Raw genomic sequence first — 22,824 nt, 5'->3', positions numbered from 1 at the left:
TAACCAGAATTCTAACTAGAATTTAGAATTTAACTAGAAAAACGTGAACAATTTATCCTTGAGAGGGTCATATACCATTATAGCAAAATATATGATTCACCAACCTTCTTGAACTTGTGTTACAGAGATTTTTTATATAATATAACCCAATAACTGATTAGTACAGTAATAAAGCTATATTAATGATGAAGCTTTTATAAATATGAGGTTAACAGGCAAGTCTCCTATTGATAAATTAATAGCTAATGAGTATACATGAATGAAGCAGCTGCTATTTGAGCTTGACTGATTGACCATTCGAATCTAATCTATCTAAAGCAGCAGGATATTGTGATAAGGTCTAGGATACAGAATCAGAAGGCCTGGATCTGAGCTCCAGATTTGCCATTCATTAGCTTTGTGATATTAGGCAAGCTGTTCAAGTTTGAGTATTAATTTTGAGATCTGTAAAACAGTGATAAAATGCTCAGATAATTTTTGTGAGAATTAAATGCAATTTATAAAATATATTTATGATAGGTATTATTATCACATAAATATTATTCTGAAATTTATAACTGCCTAAAATCAGATTTTGGCTAAATAGTTTATAACTCAAATTTTGTCAATAAGTATAGGATCTTTCATTTGAAAAAGCAAGGCACCTTAAGAAATGTAGGAAATATTTAGCCTGGCAACCTCCAGAACTTGGGAGGCATACTGTAAGAGCAAGGTCCTAGATTCTATATGTGAGCATCAGACTTGGCCATAAGTTTCTGAAGACAATGCTCCACCAGCACTGACCTTCCTCAGGGGCAGTACAGAAAAGGGCAGATACTATTCCCTCCTGAACCATCAAGATGAAATCAAAGTTAGAAAATATTTCTGACAACAATTTTGTTACCAGACAGAAAAGAATCAACCTAAGCAGAATAGGTCAGAAATTAAAGCTTTCCCCAGGTTGTACTTGGAACAAGATGTGCAACTTTCCACTTACCTTCTGTCTTAAAAAAATACCTGAAACAATATTCTGTATTTAAAAAACTGAGGTAATTTTTAATGCTTCTGCTAGTCTGCTCAGGACATCTGCCTCTGAACTGTCAATACACACCAGATGGAATGCAGAGAACCAGGCAGAATTCTGAACGTCTTATTACCAGAACTTGAAGAGCTTCAAGTAGATGGTAAGGAAATATGTTCCTACTATTTATTGGCATGGAATACAGGTATAAGGTAGTCTGAGTAAAGAGATCTGCTCCTGTTTTTAGGGACCATCTTAAATCAGGTTTACTCCACAATTTCTCAAAATTTTAATTAACTTTCTCCTATCGGAAATAAATTTCTCTGCAGTGATTTTTTTTTCTGTTATGAAACTTCCCTTTCAGGTTTTATTCAGGTTTTTTTACAGGGTTACAAAGCTGGGTAAGGGTTGATGCTTATAAAGACCATAACAATTAAAGACTTAAACAGAAGCTTTCATGCAAATCCTTGATGGGGAAATTACATCTGAGGATCATTATCTTTATTTCCAGAAGAAGCAGACATTCTCCTGTTGAAATGTATAAACACCTTTCAAAGAATTGGCCAGGATGATAATGACTGAGCTCTGACAGAAGATGACCAACCAAAGTATCATGCCCATAATCAGTTCTTTAAACTTTAGTTTTCAAACTGGCACCAGAAAAAGGTTTTTTGAAAAGTTTTAATTCAAAGTTGTGTTTAGAACAGTCAGCTTAAAACCCAGAAACCGAAATTCTCCAGTTTGACAGTTTCCTCAGTTAAATTACCATGTATGGAGAGAAAATATATATACGGCTAGGATAATCATCCTTGATTTTGTCTGCCCTTGATTTTGTGAATTACAAAAACAAAAGTGAAAATAAATCTAATTTTTCCCCCTCAAGGTGACACTGATTTAGGAGTATAGTTACTAAAAGGCCTCTTTCTTCACCACATCACTGACAGAAGCACCAAAAGGGCAAAAGCAGAACTTCATTCTACAGCCTTTAATTTATGCAAACAGTCAACATTCTCTCAGGCCCCAGCAGTTGTGAAAGATGTCCTTCCACAGGATTGTATAAGGAAGACAGAGAAAAAGGACAAGCGATGAGGACTCTATTTTTCAATGCTGGTTGCTTAGAATTCTTAATTTTTCAGCAATTTTCAATTTCCTAACTTGCTATGAAAACAATGGTGGGGGTGTGTGTGATTTTCTTTTGAGAGCTACCTACTATAAACAATCTAAGAGAAAACTGTCTTTCTATTCTCACTTCTAGAAAATACAAATCAAATGGGGAGAGTAAGTAATTTTTATTGTACTTGTATTATTGTGAGGATTTACTCTATTTATAAACCTAATGAATTAGACGTAAAATGAAAATGGTTTAATTTTCTGTTCAAAATGTTCTGCTCTGATATAAGGAATGTGATCTGAGTTCATTTAAAAACATCAGTTACTAGGGCACAGCTAAGGAAAAGTGAAGGAAGGCTGACAAGCAAACTTCAGCAAAACTCAAAATTTGTGTCTCTCTTTCTTCTTATTAATTCTGCTGGGTGACCTAGAGAATTCACGACCACCTGAAAACAAACTAACAAAAAACCCCTTTCAATTTGCCTGAACTACAATCAAGCCTAGAGAAATTCTAACATCAAGAAGCCCTGAGGGGCTGCAATGTAAGCACTGGAAAATTTACACTCCAAGGTAGATATCTAAGATATTTTTGAGTAGACTCTGTGTATATTAGGAAGGTAATATGCATAAAATTGGGAATAGAGTAAATTATGAAAGAAAAAAGCTAGAGTGCCAAGGACATTAATTGTATATCAACAGTGGTCATTAATATGAATGTGCTCTAAAATATATTCTTTGATCTTATTTTTAGGGCTTAATAATAAAAAAAGGAAGCTGAATCTCCGAAACTAACATGATGAATAGCATGGTAGCAAGTGTCATGGCTACAGAAGTGCCCAAATGTCTAAAGACCAAATGAAACGCATATTGCTACAATACTTACATGCCAGGTACTACGGTTCAAATGGGCAGAGGGTACATAAACCTATAGATTTGAGTCCCTCTGAAATAGGATTCAAATGAGAGCCATCTCTAGGGAAAATTCTAGAGTTAACATAGCTAAATTCTACAAAAAGTGACCATCATGGGATGATCACCCAATAGTTCTCTGGATCACTCAGATGGGGCAAAGGTTATCATCAATGTTTCTGAATGCTGTTTGAAAAGACCCTAGGGTTCTAGCAGTGGTTGGGGATAGAAGAGGGGACACTAGCAAAAATGATAAGGTTTAGATCTTTCCAGCCACTGTGTTTTCTTCCTTTTTTCAGCATGGAAAGAAAGCATGGTCCCTGAGAGCCCACTGCTATTATGCTTCCAAAAAACTGGACTTCTAATCAATTCTTCAAGATCACAAAGCTACAGCCTCAACAAAAGTGGAGGACATGGAGAGAAAAAGTCAGTTCTTTAATTCCTTTCTTTGCTCCTAGTAACTGTTCCTTCTTTCTCTCTTAGTTAGTTTAACTCTTTTTTGTAAGTTTGAAATGACTTAAAATGCAAAGATAGAAAAACTAGAATACTGTAAGAATTCATTTGCTTTCTATCAGAGCACATTTTTCTGGTTTATGTCATTCTTTGAATATAAAGATATTAATGAAAATTGAGTTTCTTTCAGGTAATGATGAGAGATTGCCATCGTATTCTTTCCTATTCCTCTTTGTGACAATAAAATGAATTTGAAATCTAGCTGACAATGATTTGGCATTCTTTATAATTATGAAAGAGGAAAGTTACCAGAACTCGTGATTTGAACCTTAGTGGCAATTTAGTCCACTTGAGTCCCTAACAGGAGAAAAAAACCAAAAGACATTATTAACTATATTGTCCTCCCATACTAAGAGAGGAAAAAATAACTTATGTGTTTAATGTAAATAAATAAATAAATAAATAAATAAATAAATAAATAAATAAAAGACTCAAAATGCTCTAAACAGCATGGCCTTAGACAGATTACTTCTTTTTGTGATATGCAAAAAAGAGAACAAAACCAGCTATTTAAACCTAGTCCTTTTGTCAAGTCCCCCCCCACACCAAGTAAATTCTACATAAAAATGCCCTTTCTTTTGAAAGTTACCCATTTCTTCTCCACCAAGTGACCAAAAGGAAAAAGTCAGATTCTGAGACAGGACTAAACTAACAGTAACCCGAGTGCCACATCACAAGATAAACCCTATCTTCTATTCTAACAACGAGCGTTTTTCTAGCCATGATGTATTTTAATCAGACATTCCAAACAAAATTTTTAGTTTCAATCAATTTTGGGTCAGTAAGTTGACCCTGGTCATCATTTAGCATTCATTACAACAAGGATTTGAGGTGAGAAAGCATGCTTTCTCCCATAAAGGAGAAAAGGGAGGAAGGAAGTCTTTTCAAATGTATACTCCTCATACATGCCCCTCAACTATATACGATCTATCTCTGAAGGGCAGGTGAGGAGGTGTGCCTTTTGTTAGGAATTATTCCTTGAGTGAGTTACTCAAATTATTTCTGGGAGTGTGTCATCTATCTTAGAAAGTCCCACTCTAACAATATTAGTCTGGTTCCCAGGAAGCAGGTTTCCTATACCCTAATGTTTCACGTATCTTTTAGTTCTCATCCAATCACTTCAGCAGTAGGCATATTAAAAGAATTGGCTTCTAACTGAAAATACTAACCTTGGCACAGACCTGAAAAGTTTAAAAATTAAACGAGATCATTCATTCATTCACCCACGATTGAATGCCTACTATGCTTTAGGCATGACCTTACATTTTAGTACCAGAGAGACAGACAATAAACAAAATTTAAACATAGAACATATGTTACACGATGATGATAAACATTATGAAGAAAAAGTGTTGGGAGGGGGTACAATTTAAGTTAGAAGGGTCAGGGAAGGTTTTGCTGGGAAGTAAGAAGACAAAATGTTTTGCACAGTGGCTACCCATCAGATATATTCTCAAAAGAGTTATTAGCATCATTTTTTGTTCTATCCTACTTTTGCTTTCTATTGACTGGCTGTTGCAATGGCCAGCCACGGCAAGGACTGACAGTAAAGAGAGTCTATCGTACCAAGAGACAAAAATAGAGACTGTCTTCTCACTATCTGTCCTCATATACACTAAAATGGGTCCGCCAACCCTACAGAGAATTGCTCTTGGAAGAACTTTGCCCCAAAAGAATCTAATACATAGGTCACAAACTCAAATGTCAGGCAGGTAATGCAAATGATTAAAGTAGACTATAGGTAGGAAAAATATCTATGTTGAAGAGCTAAACACATGGCAAGGACTCAGAAGACTGGAGAGTACACGTCATGTTTAAAAGGGATAGCTGTTACCTAGGTCCAACAAACAACTGTCATGGAGAAACAAGGACTCAGTGTCCTCAGTTTTCAAGAGAAACTAGACAACTAACTTTTTCTGTGAATTCTCCCCAATTTTGAAATTTCAATTTTGAAATATGGCAACCAATTTGAAATTTAAAAAATGTCGGTATAGGCCAAACAGAACACCTCTATGGAACAGATCTAGCCTGTGGGTCTCCAGTTTAGCTCCTCTGGTCTACAGGGTCATGGGCTGATTCCTTCCAGGGCCAGAAAAGCAGTGGGATGCTTGATTTGCTGGACCAGGCTTGCTTGTTATTACCATCCAGTACATATCTGAGCAATCATGTATGAAAATCCAGGATCTCTGGAATGTACAGTACTTAGATTCGGAGCAAGCCATGATGAATAAGATGTCATAAGCCAAAATGAAATGATACTAGAAAGGTCATACACAGCAAAATATTTTCTACTGCAGTGTTTCAGATAGGACCCTGGTGAGAATCTAGGTACTGCTGAACTTCCACATAGATATGCATGATAAATAAATAGACTTCCTACAGACAGACTGCTTGTCCTGCTTTCCCCGTGCCTGTTTCTAACCAACTTATTACTATGCTAAATAGGATTTTTCAAATGGGCAGTTAGTATTTCTGTTGTGATTCTCTATTGGGGCAGGGGGTGGGGGTGGGGAGGGGAGGAATTGAGGTGGGAGAGAGTGAGCAGATTCTCTATACGATTACTTAATCAGTATTCAGAACCTAAAATACACAGACTACAAATTCAACACAATTTTACCCTTTCAAGTTTTCTACTGTATTCCCTTGCGAGAGGAGGACACCAAGAGTTCTCCCCTGGAGGGAACTTGCCTCACTACTGAATTATCTGAATGATGGCATTTATCACCTAGGTTTCTCTAGCCATCCAGAAGGAACAGGCATTCTGGCAACCTCACGTCACTTTCAACCTCTCTCTCCTAATGATAATCCTAGAAAGGCCTCAACTCTCATGAATAAATCCTATCCCAGCAGAGCTGACTTAGGTCAGAAAGCCTATAGACTCACCTGTAACAAGAAACTCACTAGACATGTTCAATTTTTGCCCAGATGAGTTTACTTGGCCTTCTAGGTGCAGAGCATAGCATGCTCTGTAAAGCACATGCTTTATTAGGCTATGCTAAGTCACCAAAAAAGGCTAATACTGTATTTTTTAAACCTAGCAGTAGCTGGCAATAGATAAGATTCCTCTCTTAGAATGTCGGTCACTTAGAGAGCCCTAGAAGGAAGGCATATACTCTTCCTGGGAGGTTTAGAATATAGACCTAAAATACTCAGTCTGCCTTATTCCTGGTTTTAAGCTTTTTCTCTCTCCAGCTGATGGGAAAAAAGTCAACAAAGGCTGTCTACTCTTATCTCTATTATCTTACTAGGATTGCTGTTGAATTGCTTAGTCCATGAGACAGAAATATTTTTCTTCTTGCTTTAGCTGATTTCCTGTTAAGCTGAATGTTATTTGTTTTAATATTTACAAAAAGCCTTTCCTAATGGGAACCAAAATATATGGTCTCCCCCTCACCCACCCCTTTTAACTGTTATGAGTTCTAGTAACTCTAAAGCAGAACTAATCAATTTAGGGGACCTGAACATTAGAATTGGTGGGAATAATGCTTCCTGGTGGTATACACACTTAAAACACAGTAATATAAAAAGAAAGTTCTCAATATCTGATAGTTCTGAATGGTAACGTGGGAAATAATTTCTTTCTCCATTCTAGAAAATTGCCCTATAGATTTTGCCAGTCATTTCCCAAATAGTGTGCCCTACAACACCAGTTTCATGAGAAGTTTTATGAGGGAAAAAAGTGTGAAACACAATGAATACTTGTTAAGATTCATGATATACAGAAGCATATTAATAACACCTCAAGACACTTTAATCCAGAGTTCATAAGACATATTTGACTCTTGGAATCTTTTTGTGTAACATATTAACATCCCATGGAATTACTCTTCCAAGGACCATATTTTGGGAAACATGAACTATTTCTTCCCATCCTCCTGTGGTTGACTCTCACCAAATCAGGTCTTGCTTTTTGGCACCAAACATTCAGGATTATTTCTCTCACATTTTAGGTCTTGCTACAGCTGGCAGGTAGTTCAGTGTAACTGAACTAAGATGAGGGGACTAGGTAATATGGACCGAGCAGTTTTCAAACTCTGGGGTCTAGCTAATCCTCTGGTGCTGGATAAATCAAGGGTAAGATTTTGCCTTGACTATTAAATTGCTCATGAAAAATATAACTGGATCAGCTTTATAAATGTACGACATTACAGATCTAAAATTGTTACAACTCACAAGAAATTTAGCTTAAGACATGTTGGTTATTATTAACTTAAAAAATTGTTTCTACTGCAAAAGCATTAAAACATTAACGAAAAACTTTATTCACAATTGTGCTACTAAAAATCTTTTCATCTTTACTGATAGGCAGGCAAAATGCTAGGCTTTGAAAATAGCATAGATAGGGCTGGTCCGGTTCGCACAGTGGTTAAATTTGTGTGCTGCACTTTGGTGGCCCAGGATTTGCCAGTTCGGATACCAGACACAGACCTACACACTGCTCATCAAGCCATGCTGCGGTGGTGTCCCACATACAAAACAGAGGAAGATTGGACAGGGCCAATTTTCCTCATCACCCCCATCCCCCCACAAAAAAACCCCCAAGAACCTGCATAGATACAATTTTACGTTTTTCACTTCTAGTATTTTTCATAGTGCCATAGTCTTCACAATTGTAATCAATTTAAATAAGTAAAACCATTTTAGTTATTTTGTTTCAGTGAGCATATTATGAGCTTTTAAAATGGCATTCAAACAAACTGCTTGCAAAAAACCAGACTGCATTTAGAATTATTGACTACTAAAGTTCAGTATGATAATGAGGCCAGCTTTTAATTTTTTCTTTTCAGATTTATGTTCAAGGTGGAAATTTACTTTCAGGAACATTTTCTTGATTATAAGAGTAGAATTTCAAAAAATTCATACATAAGCTCGTGTTTCAGACACTTTTAAAGAAATGATACAGTATATCATAGCTTTCAAAAGCCTGGGCTCCAGAGTCAGACTATCTGGATCAAAAGCCTAATTCTACTAATTAGCAAATTTTATGACTCTGGGTAAGTTACTTAACCTGTCTGAGTCTGTTCTTCATCTGTAAAATGAGGACGATAACAGATTAACCTGCTAGGCAAATTATAAGGACTGAATGATAAAATATGTAAAGCACTTCTCTGGCACATGGTAATACTCAATAAATGCTAGTAATAACAACAACAAATACAAAAAAACTCTGTTTAGGGGAAACTATGTGCATATTATACCTTCTTTTTGATAATGACTGCATGTGAATAATCATTCAGCAAATATTTACTGAGTGTCTTCCATGTACTAGACAGTGTGCTAAGCACTGGGGATACAAAGACCATGAGACACAGTCCTTACTTCCAAAAGCTTATTTTTGGAGAAGAAAACAAATTAATCTGGTGATTAGCATACTATATGGTAAAAGCTTTAATAAGGGTAACGAGTTTTTCATGAGGGTAGGGGCCCTTAACACGAGAAGGTATGGCAGATACGCTGAACTCGTATACATACAGCTAACCACCTTTTACGTCTTCCTCTGGTATTCAGTCTAGAAAACAAAATACTCTGTGTCTTAGTTTCCATTACACCTAGGAGTACCCAAGCGACATTACTCTGGAGGGTGAAGCTCCTGAAGTGGGTTTTCAGAATGAAAGTAGGTGCCCTGAAAATAAAGACAGAGCTTTGCTCGAATAAAGCCCTCTTGCCTTTCCTCCCTTCCTCCTGCCTTAGCGTTTGGACAGAAGGCATGGAAGTGCACCAGCCATCAATGACGCCACAGGACAAAAGGTGACACAGCAAAAAAGAAAGAGCCCAAGACTCCGGTGTCACTGCCGAGTTACTGCACCCCTCTTGAATGCCTAACTTTGAACTCATTAGATGACACAAACTCTTATTTCTTTAAGCTACCAATACACGGGGTTTTCTGTCATCTGCAGCTGAATGCATTCCTAGTAGATAAATGAAGCTTTCTAAAAATGTTTCTGAGTCGAGTACAAAAGGAGTAGGAGTTATCCAAATGAAGAAATCTGAGAAGGGCACAGCTGGCAGAGGAAACAGCTCGTACAGAGGCCTGGAGGGGGAGGGAGCATGGAGTGCTGATCCTGGCATCTGTTCTACGATATGCAGCTTCTGGCTTCTTGGACGGCTTTAACCAGGTGATTCCCATCCTCCACCGTCTTTCACTACTTAGGTTTGAGGGATTCAATATTCTCTCCTCAGTGGTTTCATATGGTGAGCATTCATTCTTGAATGGTAAGTTCTGTGATGATGAACACAAAATGTGATCCCTGACTAATGTTAAGATTTCTAGAAACAAAAATTTATGCCAATTAAATCAATTAGATCCACATTATCAGTTTACACATCTAACACCTTCAACTGAAGTTGTCATGTGTGCTTACCATGTGCCAGGCACTGTATTTATACTAGTTCTCTCATGTAACATTCACAGCAACTCAGTGGGTTAGGTACCATTATCACCTCCTTTTTTACAGAACTAAATTAGGTTAAAATTGTCAAAAGGCAGACAATAATGGCAGAGGCAAAGATTCAAACTCAGGTCCGTTTCATTTTTCAGCCTCAGCTCTGAGCCATTCTGCTATACTGCTAATCAGGTTCCCTTAGTTTCTGACCTGTTTGTCCCACTTTACTTGCTTAAATCATTCCCGAGTGCAAAAGTTTTAGTTTAGTTCCCCATCTGTACTCCAACGATGAGAGTTGAGGTTGTTCAGGTAGGTTATCTCTTAACAGGAAAGTATGGAAGGAAGGGGCATATCTAAGCTGAGCATACAAGGGAAAGGGTGAAAACGTCAAAAAAAGAAAAAACATTCTTTCCCTCTAAAGGAATGAGACAAGTTTTTGTTCTTACTGGCAAACTGTGAAGTAATTCCAAAAAATAAATTCAAATATTTTAACAAGTGTATGGTCTCTAAAAGGCCTAAACTGAAGGTGGCAACATTTCTTTATATTTCAAATTGTAATGTTTAATAACTGATTCATTAGTTTATACTCATTCATACATTTAACAAATATTTACTGATCATCCTCAGATGCCTCTGGGGAGATTCCAGTGAATACATTCCTACACTCAAAAAGCCAAGAACAAATAAAAATGCTAATTATAATTATCACAGAAGTGACTACATAATACAAATAAAGATAAGCATAGGATATTATGGGACAGAAAATGTGTCAAACACAGACCTGGGAAATCATACGTGGCTTTCCAGAGGGGGTGATACCTAAGATGGATCTTTAACTATAACTAGTATAGCCAAAAATAAGGGACAGTCTAGACCGGACTTCTCAACTTCAACATTGTTGACAATTTCGGGGTGATGTCCTGTGTCTTGCAGGATGTTTAAACAGCATCCTTGTCCTCTATCCAATTGATGCTGGTAACATACCGAGTGTGAAAACCAAAAATGTCTCCAGATATTATCAAATGTCTCCTGGGGGCAAAACTGCCTCTGGTTGAGAACCACTGTTCTAGACCTGCACTATCTCAAATAGTTGCCACTAGTCACATGTGGCTATTTAACTTGAAATTAATTAAAATTAAATAAAATTAAAAGTTCAGTTCCTCAGTCACACTAGCCAAATTTCAAGTGCTCAACAGCTACATGTGGCCAGTGGGCACCATACTGAAGAGTGCGTATGTAGAATACTTCTACCACCACAGAATATTCTAATGGATAATGCTGTTCTAGACTGAGAGAGTACATATTCTCTTCTCTTACTCCATGACTATTCACTACAGCTTGCTGATAGCCTGTGGAGGGAGTAGAGAAAGATGAGGTTAAACAAGAAAAGCAAGACCTGAATATGAAGGGTCTTCAATGCCTTAAGATAGAACAATGGGGAATCAGTGAAAGGTTTTAAGCAAGGGTGTAAAATAAATAGGTTCGCATTTTATAAAGATGACTGTGATGGTATTGTGGAGAATGGAATGAACGTGGAGAGACTAGAAGCAGAAAAACAGTTGCAGTATTTCCAACAAGTATGGTGATCTGGATTAATGCAGGAGCAGTAGGGATGGACAAAAATGGAGCAATTAAGGAGGGAGAATTGATAGGACTTGGTAACTGACTAGATGTGAGGTAGGCTGAGGAAGAGGATGAAGAATGACTACAGGTTTTTAGGCTGGATGAGTGAGCACATTTATTAAGATAGAATGGTAGAAGGAATTATGGCCTACAAGATGTAATCCTCAAATCCCTGGAAGCTGTGAATCTGTTACCTTGCATGGCAAAAAGGACTGTGTAGATGTGATTAAACTGCATCAACCTTGAGATGGGGTAATTATCCAGGACTATCCAGTAGGCCCAATGTAATCAGAAGTGTCCTGATAAGAGAAAGGCTGAAGGAGATTTGACTCCAAAAAAAGAGAAGTGTCAGGGTGATGTAGTGTAAGAAGACTCAAGCAGCCACTGCTGGCTTTGAAGATGCAGCCACTAAAAGCCAGAAAAGTCAAAGAAACAGACTCTCTTCTAGAGCCTCCAAAAGGAGGCCCTGCTGATGCCTTCATTTTATCCTAGGGAGACCTGTGTCAGACTGCTGAGCTACAAAACTATAAGGTAATAAGTTTGTGTTATTTTTAGCCACTAAGTTCATGGTAATTTATTACGGCAGCAATAGGAAACTAATACAGATAGAATTTACAATTTAGAATTTAGAGTATGATACAATGACACTGATTCTGGAAAAGCTGAGTTTGAAGTGCCTATGGGACATCTTGGTAAAAGTGGCCAACTGAAAAACAGTTGGATACAGGGGTCTGGAGCTTAAGTTGGGGATGCATAATTAGGAGTGATCAGTATACTGAGATTAATTGAAACCATCAAAGTAGATGAGATCACCATGGGCAAATATAGAAAGAATGCAGAGGACTTAGGTAGAGGAATAGAAGCCCTTGAAGGAAACTGGGAAGGAACAGCCTAATATGTAACAGAAAACCCAGGACAGTGTCACATCTAAGGAAGTAAAAGAATGAGAATGTACTAAACGAGGGGGAAAAGAGGATGGTCAATACAGTCAACTGAAAAAGGATTGTCAAGTTAGGGACTGAGACTGTCTATTATACTTGACAATATGAGGTCATGGTACTGTTGATGAACACAATGAACATAAGTTTCAGAGGAGTGATTATTAGGAGAAGACTTGTTACTGGGGCTGAAGACTGAATGGAAGGTGAGGCATGAGACTGAGTTCAATCAACACTTTGACTAAACTTTAAACTTTAAATTTCTTCTTTCAAAAGAAAGGAGGAAGACAGGGTGGTAGCTAGAGAAGGGTTGTGGGCTACAAGAAGGATTTTTTCATAGATGTGAAAAAAATGAAGCCTTTAACTATTAGTGGGAAAAGGTCAGTAGAAAATGAGAGAATAAAAAAACAAGGGAAAGAGAATAAATGAAGTGAATTCTGAGATAGGAAGAGATGAGATCCAGAGCCTAGAAAGAGAGAGCTCAACTTCAGACAGGCAGAAAGATATTTCTTCTGTTAGGAGAAAAGGGAAGGAAGACAAGAACAGGTACTAAGGTGAGAAACTACTGAGCTGGGGATAAGAAGTGGGGTTAATTTTGTGGAATAACTACACTGTATCTTCCTATTTTCTCAGAGAAGTAGGAGGTAAAATCATGTGCAGACAGTGGGAGAAGAGGTGGGTATAGGAGCTTTAGTTAAAGAAGTTTTAAACAGTTTTGGTAGGGAATAGTGGAAAATAACTCACTAGAAAACAAAGAAGGTTGAAGGGGCCCACACATTTTACTGAATAGCTATTCAGTAAAATATCTTAAAATAGCTTTTAATAAACCTTTGCACATGGTCACAGTGGAGTACCTAATACTGAATCAACTCTCCCAGGTTCATAAACTAAAAACTCAGACAAAATACAGGCAACAACTCTTTTCAGAAACTGGATAACACAGAGAACAGAACTCTTATATCTTGGAGAAAAGAAACAAATGAGATGATTGCATCTGAAGGCAACTTCTGAACCATGGTAGAAGGAGGGGGAACTCAAGCAGAGCATGGCAGGATTGATGAGTTACAGAGATAGAGATCAGTGTTCAACAACGCAAAGCATCAAAAGGAAGGAAGATAAAGAATATCTTCAAAATCTTTTATCTTTACAAACAAGTGTCAATAAATACTCAACTATTTGGAAATTGATCAATATATATCTACATGTTCCATGGGTACAAGAACAAATCAGAATGGAAAATTCAAAAAAAAAATTAAATGATAATGAAAACAACATAGAATTTATGGGATGCAGTTAAACCAGTGCTTAAAGGAAAATTTATAGCATTAAATGCTTATAACAGAAAAGAAAAAAAAGAGTTTAAAGTTTCTTTATTAAGGAACTAGAAAAATAAGAGTAAATTAAAATCAACGTAAGCAGAAGGAAAGAATATGTATTAGAGGAGAAACAAATAAACCAAAAAACTGACAAATAAGAGAGAATATCAACAAGGCAAAACTTGATTTATATGGAAAAATCAACAAAATGATTAAACTTTTAGCCAAACTGATCAATAAAAAAGAAAGAAAGGTAATTATCAGGAATGAGAGATAACTGATACAGATCCTACAGATAGTAAAGGAATATTAGGAACATTGCAGCAACCAATTAGGTAATATAGCAGAAATGAACAAATTCCTTGAAAGGCACAGATACCCAAACTGTATCAAGAAGAAACAGAATAGCCCCACAATAACTGAAGAAACTAAAACCTTTTCCACTAGAGAAATCTATTAAACATCTAAAGAAGAAATAATATTAATTTTAAATAAATTCCTTCCAAAAGTAGAGAAGGAATAAACACTTCCAAACTTATTATATGAAGCAAACATGACCCAGACATCAAAGACAGAAAAAGACATTATAAGAAAACAGCAGATCAAAAGCCCTAATTAACACAGACGATAGTCTTTAACAAAACAGCAAATCCAATCTAGCAATATATAAAAGTATAATGCAACATATGGAAGTATAATGCATCATGTGGAGTCTATCACAGGAATGCAAGGATGGTTTACTTTGGAAAATCAATCAGTGTAATTCACCATGTTAACAATAAAGAAGTACTTGTGATTATTTCGATAAGTGCAGAAAAATCATTTGATAAAATCCAACATTTATGATGAAAACCTCTTAGCGAAATAGCAACAGAAAGGAATATGATCAACTTGAAAAGAGCATCTATGAAAAAGCTAATGCTAACATCATATTGTAAGGTGAATGTCTTCCCCTACGGGTGGATTTCCCCTAAGAGTGACAACAAGGGAAGGAAATTCACTCTCATCATTTCTATTCAACATGGTCCTAGAGGTCCTAGAAGTGCAATAAGATGAGAAAAATAAATAAATAGACACTTAGATTAAAATGGAATTAAATTTTTCTGTATTCACAAACAATATGATTAGGTAGAAAATCCAAAGGACTCTACATACGAACTACTAGATCTAATATGTGAACTTAGTAAGTTTGCAGCTACAAGGTCAATATAAATATTAGCAATAAAACACTGGAAAACAAACATTTTTAAATGCCATTCGTGATAGCATCAAAAATCTTAAAATATTTAGGAATAATTTAAGCAAAATATATACAAAACATATACAAAGAAAACCACAAAACTCTGCTGAGAGAAATTATAGAAGAACCAACTAATATGGAGATATATCACTCTCATGGATTAGAAGACTTGTCATTAAGATGTCAACTGTCCCCAAAATTTTCAATAAATTCACCATAATCCCAATCAAGGATCCCAGTAGACTTGGGGTTTTTTTGGGAAGAAAGTGACAAAGTTATCCTAAAATTTGTATGGAAATACAAAAACAATTTGAATCATTACATTACCTGATGTCAAGACTTTCTATAAAGCTACTGTAAACAAGACAGTGTGGTGACACCATGAGGACAGAGATGGCAACTAATGGAAAAAAGAGAGTGTAGAAAAACATCCACACATAATGGTTTTGATATAGCAGGTGATTTGGGAAGGACAGACTTTTCAATAAATGGTGCTGGAACAATTGGATATCCAGTCATACAGTAAAAAATAAACACTGAAGTTCACCTTACACAAAGCACAAAGTTAAATCAAAACGGTTCAGAGACCTCACAGAAAATACTAAAACTATAAAACTTCTTGAAGAAAACAGGATAAAATCTTTGTGAGAAGATTGAGATATCCAGACCAGGTGCAGTGAAGGTCAGCAATCCTCCCCTCAAAGTAACTATAAAATGATGCAAAATGGTCTAAAAGAACGATTTTAGGGCTTTGGAAAGTGACTAAAGGCAAACAATATATTGAGAAGTGTTTGGTCATGAATAATTGCTGAACTTTAGATAATAACTGTGAGAGTCTGTGTCACTCTTGCCTGGGGCTGCTCACATGGTTCAGACAGCAACGCTGCCAGGATGAGGCCACCATGTTTAAACATACAAAGGAAAACATCATGACAATGAGTCAAATAATAAGGAATTTTAAAGATAGACAGAAGCTTTAGAAGGAGAGGGGAATCCAAGGGACAGAAAAAGTATTTGAAGAAATAGTGACTGAAAACTTTCCAAATCTCAGCAAATCCCAAGTGATCCATAGCTACACATATAATAGCCAAACTGTTGAAAAGAGTAAACAAGTGAACAAGCAAGTGAATGAATTTATAAATGAATCTTGATAGCAACTCATCACGTGCAGGAAAACAACACGATTAATGACTGACTTCTCATCAGAAATAATGAAGGCTGAAGGCAGTGGAATAACATATCTGAAGTGATGAAAGAAAAAAAAAAAAACGTGTTAACCAAGAATTCTATATCCAGTAAAACTATCCTTCAAAACCAAAGGCAAAATAAAGACATTCACAGATAAATACAGATAGAATTCACTACAAGCAAACCTGACTTACAAGAAATACTAAAGGAAATCCTTGAGACTAAAAGGAATTATCCTTGATTCCTCTTTGCTTCTCCCTCCACATTCAATGTATCAGCAAGCAAGGCCTACTGGCTTTATATCCAAAATAGGCCTTGAATCCATCTACTTTTTTCCATCTTTCACTGCCATCACATGAGCAAGAGCTTGAACTCTCATTTGGACTTCTGTAATAGCCTAACTGGTTTTTCCTGCTTCAACTTTTTTTTTTTTTCCCCCTTCCTTCTTTTTAAAGATATGTGGTTTTTTTTTTTGTTTTTTGGGGTCTTTTTTGATGAGGAAGATTGGCCCTAAGCTGACATCTGTTGCCAATCTTCCTCTTTTTTTTTGTCTCCCCAAAGGTCCAGTACATTGTTGTATATCCTAGTTGTAGGTCCTTCTAGTTCTTCTATGTGGGATGCCGCCTCAGAACGGCTTTATGAGTGGTGTGTAGGTCTGTGCCTAGATACAAACCAGCGAACCCCGGGCTGCTGAAGCAGAGTACATGAACTTAACCACTACACCATGGGGCCAGCCCGGCTGCTTCTACTCTTGTCCCCCCCACAAGCACATTTTCCAAGAACAGCCAGTATATTTTTTAAAAAACTAGATCATACTATTCTCCTACTAAAAACTCTTTAATTGGCTTTCCATGCACTTAGAATGAAATCCACACTATTCACCATGGCTAAATACGCCCTACAACATGCCCTACCTGAACTTTCTCTTATCATTCTCTCCTCCCTCCATAAGTTCCAGCACACTGGGTTCAATCTTTGCGTTCTTCAAATATCCCAAACTCACACCTGATTCAGCATTTTTGTACTTACTATTCCCTCTGCCTAGTATGTGTGGCAGGCAGAACATCACACAAAGCTGGCTTATTTTTTCAGGTCTCCCTTCAAATGTTATTTCCTCAAAGAGGCTTTTCCTGATCACCCAATCTAGGTTACCCTAGCCACCATCACTTGCTGTCTTTTGCCTCTTTAAAATTTTGAAGTAGCATTTATCGTTATCTAAAGTTATAATGTTTATTTATTTGACCATTCATTTAATGTCTACCTCACTCAATAAAATGTAAGGTTCACAAGGATAGAGATCTTACTATCTTGTTCATCAAATATACATAACTTTAAAACTTACGCTAAAACATAAACACTTCTGAATTGTTGATTTTTTAAAACCCTTTTTGTTCTTACTTAGTACTTTTTATAAATGCCATATTTTATAAATTATACCAGTCTTCTGCCTCGATTTTCTCAATGAAAAGAAAAAAACTGAATAATCCTCCAACTTTATCTCAGGTACTGAAAAGAAAGCTGGTGGTCTTAGATAGGAATTGTATCTGTCTTCTTTTCTGACACCCAGAACAGAGTCTGGTACATAGCAATTATATAATAATTACTGAGTGATAAACAATGAGACTCCTGAGAGTTGGGAGAGATAGGAAATGCTCTCATGGCTGGGGGCAACATCACCCCTACATTCCCAACCACCACCTTCCTAGGACTTAAGAGCACTCTTGAATATATTCTGACAACAGACTGAATTTCTTGAGGCCAAGAAGTATATCCTTTTCATTTTGTATGCCTTATATCTAGCAATGGCAGACAGAAGGTGTTCAATAATCATTTTTCTGAAGTAAATGCAAAAGCATCAGTTTCTTCATTTGTAAAAGGGAGGTAACAAGATTACCTACTTCAGAGGGTTATTGTGTGAGGCAAAAAAAAAAAGGAAGATAAAGAGTAAGTGAAAGGAAAAGATCCCTATAATGTTCTCTCTCTCAACTATTACTTTAGAAAATCATAGGAGAATTGATCAAAGTACCTCTTCACCTATGAACTACTACTATTTATTTGCCTACCTAGAAGCTAATAAGCTAATAATACAATAAGCTAATAATAATATCATGAGCTAAAAAGACATCAGATACTGTTTCAGCACCAGACACTAAGGACCCTACCCGACTCCCCCACAAAAAAATTAGCTTATAAGGAAGACCCAAACCTACATAAGAAAGTTCTGATGTCACAAATAGAGAAACAGGACTAACTACAATGATACTTCAGGAAATCTAACAGTACAGAGTCATTGAATGTTCTAGAGCCTAGGGAGTATTCCATTGGCAGAGATTTCATGAAGGAAGTCAGTACTATTCCAGCGGCCCCAGAGCTGCAAGCTTCTTCCCTCAAATATTTAAGAGACGACTTAAGGAACTACAAATACAATCTAAATTTAAACTACTGTTGTGGCTTTAATTCCTGAAGGCCAGCAACCCAAACATGAGAAGTATATTAAAGCAATAAAAACTAATCTTTGAAGCATTTTTAAAGGCTTTCATTTAAACCAATTCTCAGAGTTCTATAAGTGCTATCTAAATTTAAACTTTTATTGTGGCTTTAATTCCTAAAGTCTAGCAACCCAAATATGAAAAATATGCTATCACAACAAAACTACCCCATCAAAATCTTCTTTCTTTAAACAAATTCTTACAGAGTTATTAGAACACAAAAATAAACAGCCCCTTTATTAAACGTTCAAGTGATTTTTAGCAAAAGCCAGTTACATTTCAAAAACATGCCATTACCTCAGATTGTGATGTTATTATTGATGAGATATAGGAAGGTATCTAGATAGCTTATAAACAGTTTACCCCTAGGGTTGTAATTAAATGTCAAATTTTACTCACTAAAATTGGGTTATATTTAAAACAAGTATTTATTCAAGAATAATATATTTTATATAGTGGTAAAATCCTTATTGCAAAAGAACTTTAAGATTAATTATTTTACTTACCAAAATGTAGTCCACTTTAGATTGTATAGTTTTGCTAAAAGAAAAAGAAAGTTAGGTTATTAAGAATGATAAATTTATTAATTATTTGAAATATTCTTAAACAGATACAGTAATTAGTCTCCCCTACTACGAAAAAAATAAGTAAAACTCCTTATTAAGATCAGGCATTGTATGCAGTGTATATACACAATTGAATACTACTCAGCCATAAAAAAAAAGATAAATCGTCCCATTTGCAACATGGATGGATCTTAAGGGTACTACGTCAAGCAAAATAAGCCAAAGAAAGACAAACACTGTATGATTTCATTCATATAAAAGTAATAATAAAGATTAACCAATATGGTAATAAATTGAAGGGGCAGAATACATTTAGAAATAAATAACACAAATAAAGCCACTATATATCAATTTAACTGAACAACTGAGTATAAGTGAACTATTAATATATAATACAAATGAAGACAGTATAAAATAATTGAATTGTCATTTGGATTTTGTTATAACACGTTCAAGTGCAAATGTAATGAAATCATGCAAAAGTTTAGAGATAGTTCATATACAATCTTTAAAAGATGTTACAAACCAAATTATCTTCCATAAAAGGGTCTAGAGCCAAACAAAGGTAAAAAAGAAAAGTGGTTATTTACCTTTGTATATAGCTATTCAATTAATCTATAAAGTAAGTAAAAATCAGCATTTAAATCTCATTTTAGTTAATATAATCAATAACCTTAAAACTTTGCACCTGTACTGAGATTTCAAATTTCATTTTTTAAAGAACAAAGCATGACTGTATTAAGTTCAATCACAAAGTTCAGAATGACCAAAAGGAGCAAGAAAAGTAAATGATACCTGTAGGTAAGAGGAACTGAAATCCCCTCCCCAGAATTCCACAGATTTTTTGAGGTTTTTAAATCTTTTGGGATCATTTATACAGCTTATCACTCACAAGCAGCTAAAGTGTGCTATATTTTTCTCCTCCTAGTAACTCCCACAGTTTCCCTGAGATAAGACAGTAATCTACAAATTAAGACTGCTGCTAGAAAGTAATATGTGAGGAATCCAACCATTTCTCACCACCTTAGTCTAAACCACCATCATTTCTTGTCTAAAGTGATAAAATCACTTTCTAATTGGTTTCCTTGCTTCTGTCTTTACCAGACTAGCACCAACCCTCTGCACTATTCCCAATAAAGTGGCCAGAGAGAGTCTTTGTCCAAGCCACATTAGTCCTTTGCTCCTCAGTCTTTATCATGGTCAACAATACCCTGCAAGATGCAGCCCTCTGCTCTTTCTAATCTCCTCTCCTACTAGTCTTCTCCCCATTCACTCAGCTCCTGCCACAGTGGGTTTTCTGTGAGCCTCTAAGGCTCTTCTCCCATAGAACTTATCTGTTGACCTTCTTCATGACTTTGCTCGATGTTAACTTTTACAGACAGTTCTTCTTTGACTTCCCATACAAAATATTCTCCATCACTCTCTATTCCTCTTACTCTGCTTTACTTTCATTATTTCACTTACCACCAGTCATTTTATATTTTTATTAATTTACTTATCTACTTGCTATCTTCCTCGACTAGAATTTAAACTCCATGACAGCAGGCTTTGTCGGTTTTGCTCACTGCTGAATTATCAACTGGCATATGTTAGGTATTCAATAAAATCTGTTGAATGAATAAATGACAAAAAACACATTCAGTCCCCCATATGAAGAAAACTCTTTGGAAAGACTGGGACCACTTAAGAAAGGGTTTTTAGAGAAATTAATATGAAATTGAAAAAGGTGATTATTTTTTAAACCATAGATCTAAATATACTCCCCTTCTACCAGAAACGGACTGCCATATGAGATATCTAAATAGGATGGCTATGTCTTCCCATTACAAACGACTTGGTAAATCTTTAAAACGTATATGTAAAAGACAGCCCTTTCAAAGAATAAACTTATAAAGTAAAATGAAAGCATTTCTGAGCTAGATATCAACCTTGGCAATCAATCTAGCCCTTTGATTATTTTTACTTCATACTTACACAAACATAATAGGATATAGATGAAGTTTAAGTCTCCTTTGCTCTTCTGTCTAGTTTTATACCCTTTCCTAGTTTTCCAAAGACAACCATCATTAATCTGATACGTAACCTTCCCAGTTGATACTTCAATACTTGTATTAGATATATATCTATATGCAACCTAATTGTTGTTTGGTGAAGCTTTTAAATGTTTATATAAATGACATTACATTGTATATATTCTGCAATTGTCTTCTCTCACTCAAGATCCATGTTGATGCACTTAGATGAAGTTTATTCATTTTAATTGCTGAAAAGTCTTCCATTGGATGAATATATCAAATTTATTCATCCATTCCTCTATTGAAAGCCAATTACATACTTTGCAGTTTTTCCACAAACAATACTGCAATGAATATCTTTGTACTTGTCTCCTGATATACACGTGCAAAACATTTCTCAGTTATAAATCTAGAAGTCAATTTTCTGGGGCTCATAGATATATCTTTCAATTTTATTATATATTACCAAATTCTTCTCCCAAGCACTTGTACCCATTTATATTCCCATCAGCAGTATACGATAGTCCCTATTTTCCTATTACCTTGCACAAATATATACATATGCCTTTTATACATGATATACATAATACACATATTAAAAACTTGTCATTCTAATGGATATAAAATGTTTTTTTAAATGTCTTTTTCCCAATTACTAGCAACGTTGTGTACCTTTTCACGCTTATTGGCCATATGGGTTTTCTCCTCTGTAAACTGCTGGTTCACATTCTTTACCCATTTTTAAGTGGAGTTGACTATTTCTTATTAAATGGTTGTAATTTGTTCTTTATATATTCTGGATACTAATTCTTTGTTACATATACTTACTTTGTTAATGATGTATTTTAATGATAGCTTATGAAAATTTAAATTTTGATTTATTGTTTTCCTTTATGATGTGTTTTTTTGTCTTAAGAAATCCTATCTAGCTAAGGTTTTAAAGACATTCTATATTTCATTCTAAAATTTCTGAAGTTAGCTTTTACAATTTTGATCTTTATTCTAATTAGAATTTATTCTTGGGTATGCTATGGTGTAACATAGATATTCTTTCTATCTGGTAAGCCAATTGTTCCCCATTTCATTGTGCCAAGTTTCCATGCATGCTTGAGTCTGTTTCTGGCTTTTTTTCTGTTTTATTAATCAACTATCCCGAAGCCAACATCACAATTTGAATTATTAGTGCTTTAAAAATTAGGTCTAGTTATTTGATTACATGACCCTCTTTGACCATTTCAGAACAGTCTTGGATGTTTAATCTTCCAGGTGAATTTTTCAGTTTTTTTCAATTCACAAAAGTCCTGCTAAGATTTACATTGAACTGTACTGATGTTATAGATTGGACTGAGGGAACTGACCAATAATCTGGATTAATTTTGTCTGTCCTTAAAAATGTCTTGTAATTTTTCTGTATCTTTTGTTACAGAGAGTCTTAGGTAGCTTATAGATGGTATTGTGAACTGTATCTTTTTTTTCCTACTGTTTTCTACTAATTTTGCAGATGTGCAGAAAAACTCTTGGTTTTCTACGCTGA

The 22,824-nt window shown here is 35.6% G+C and overlaps 1 protein-coding gene across 4 annotated transcripts in view; it reads right to left on the bottom strand.

Annotated features, from left to right (window-relative positions):
* The window catches only part of RFX7 (regulatory factor X7), a 129,441-nt gene that overhangs the window by 59,616 nt on the left and 47,001 nt on the right, over positions 1-22,824 (bottom strand). For all 4 annotated transcript variants that reach the window (XM_001500738.7, XM_005603031.4, XM_005603029.4 and 1 more), the window contains exon 3: positions 19,216-19,249. In XM_001500738.7, coding sequence (XP_001500788.1) covers positions 19,216-19,249 — 34 coding nt within the window. The remainder of the gene's footprint in view (positions 1-19,215; positions 19,250-22,824) is intronic.

Source organism: Equus caballus, chromosome 1 (genome assembly GCF_041296265.1).
Source record: "Equus caballus isolate H_3958 breed thoroughbred chromosome 1, TB-T2T, whole genome shotgun sequence".
Taxonomy (NCBI): domain Eukaryota; kingdom Metazoa; phylum Chordata; class Mammalia; order Perissodactyla; family Equidae; genus Equus; species Equus caballus.
This window is presented reverse-complemented; position numbering and strand designations above follow the sequence as displayed.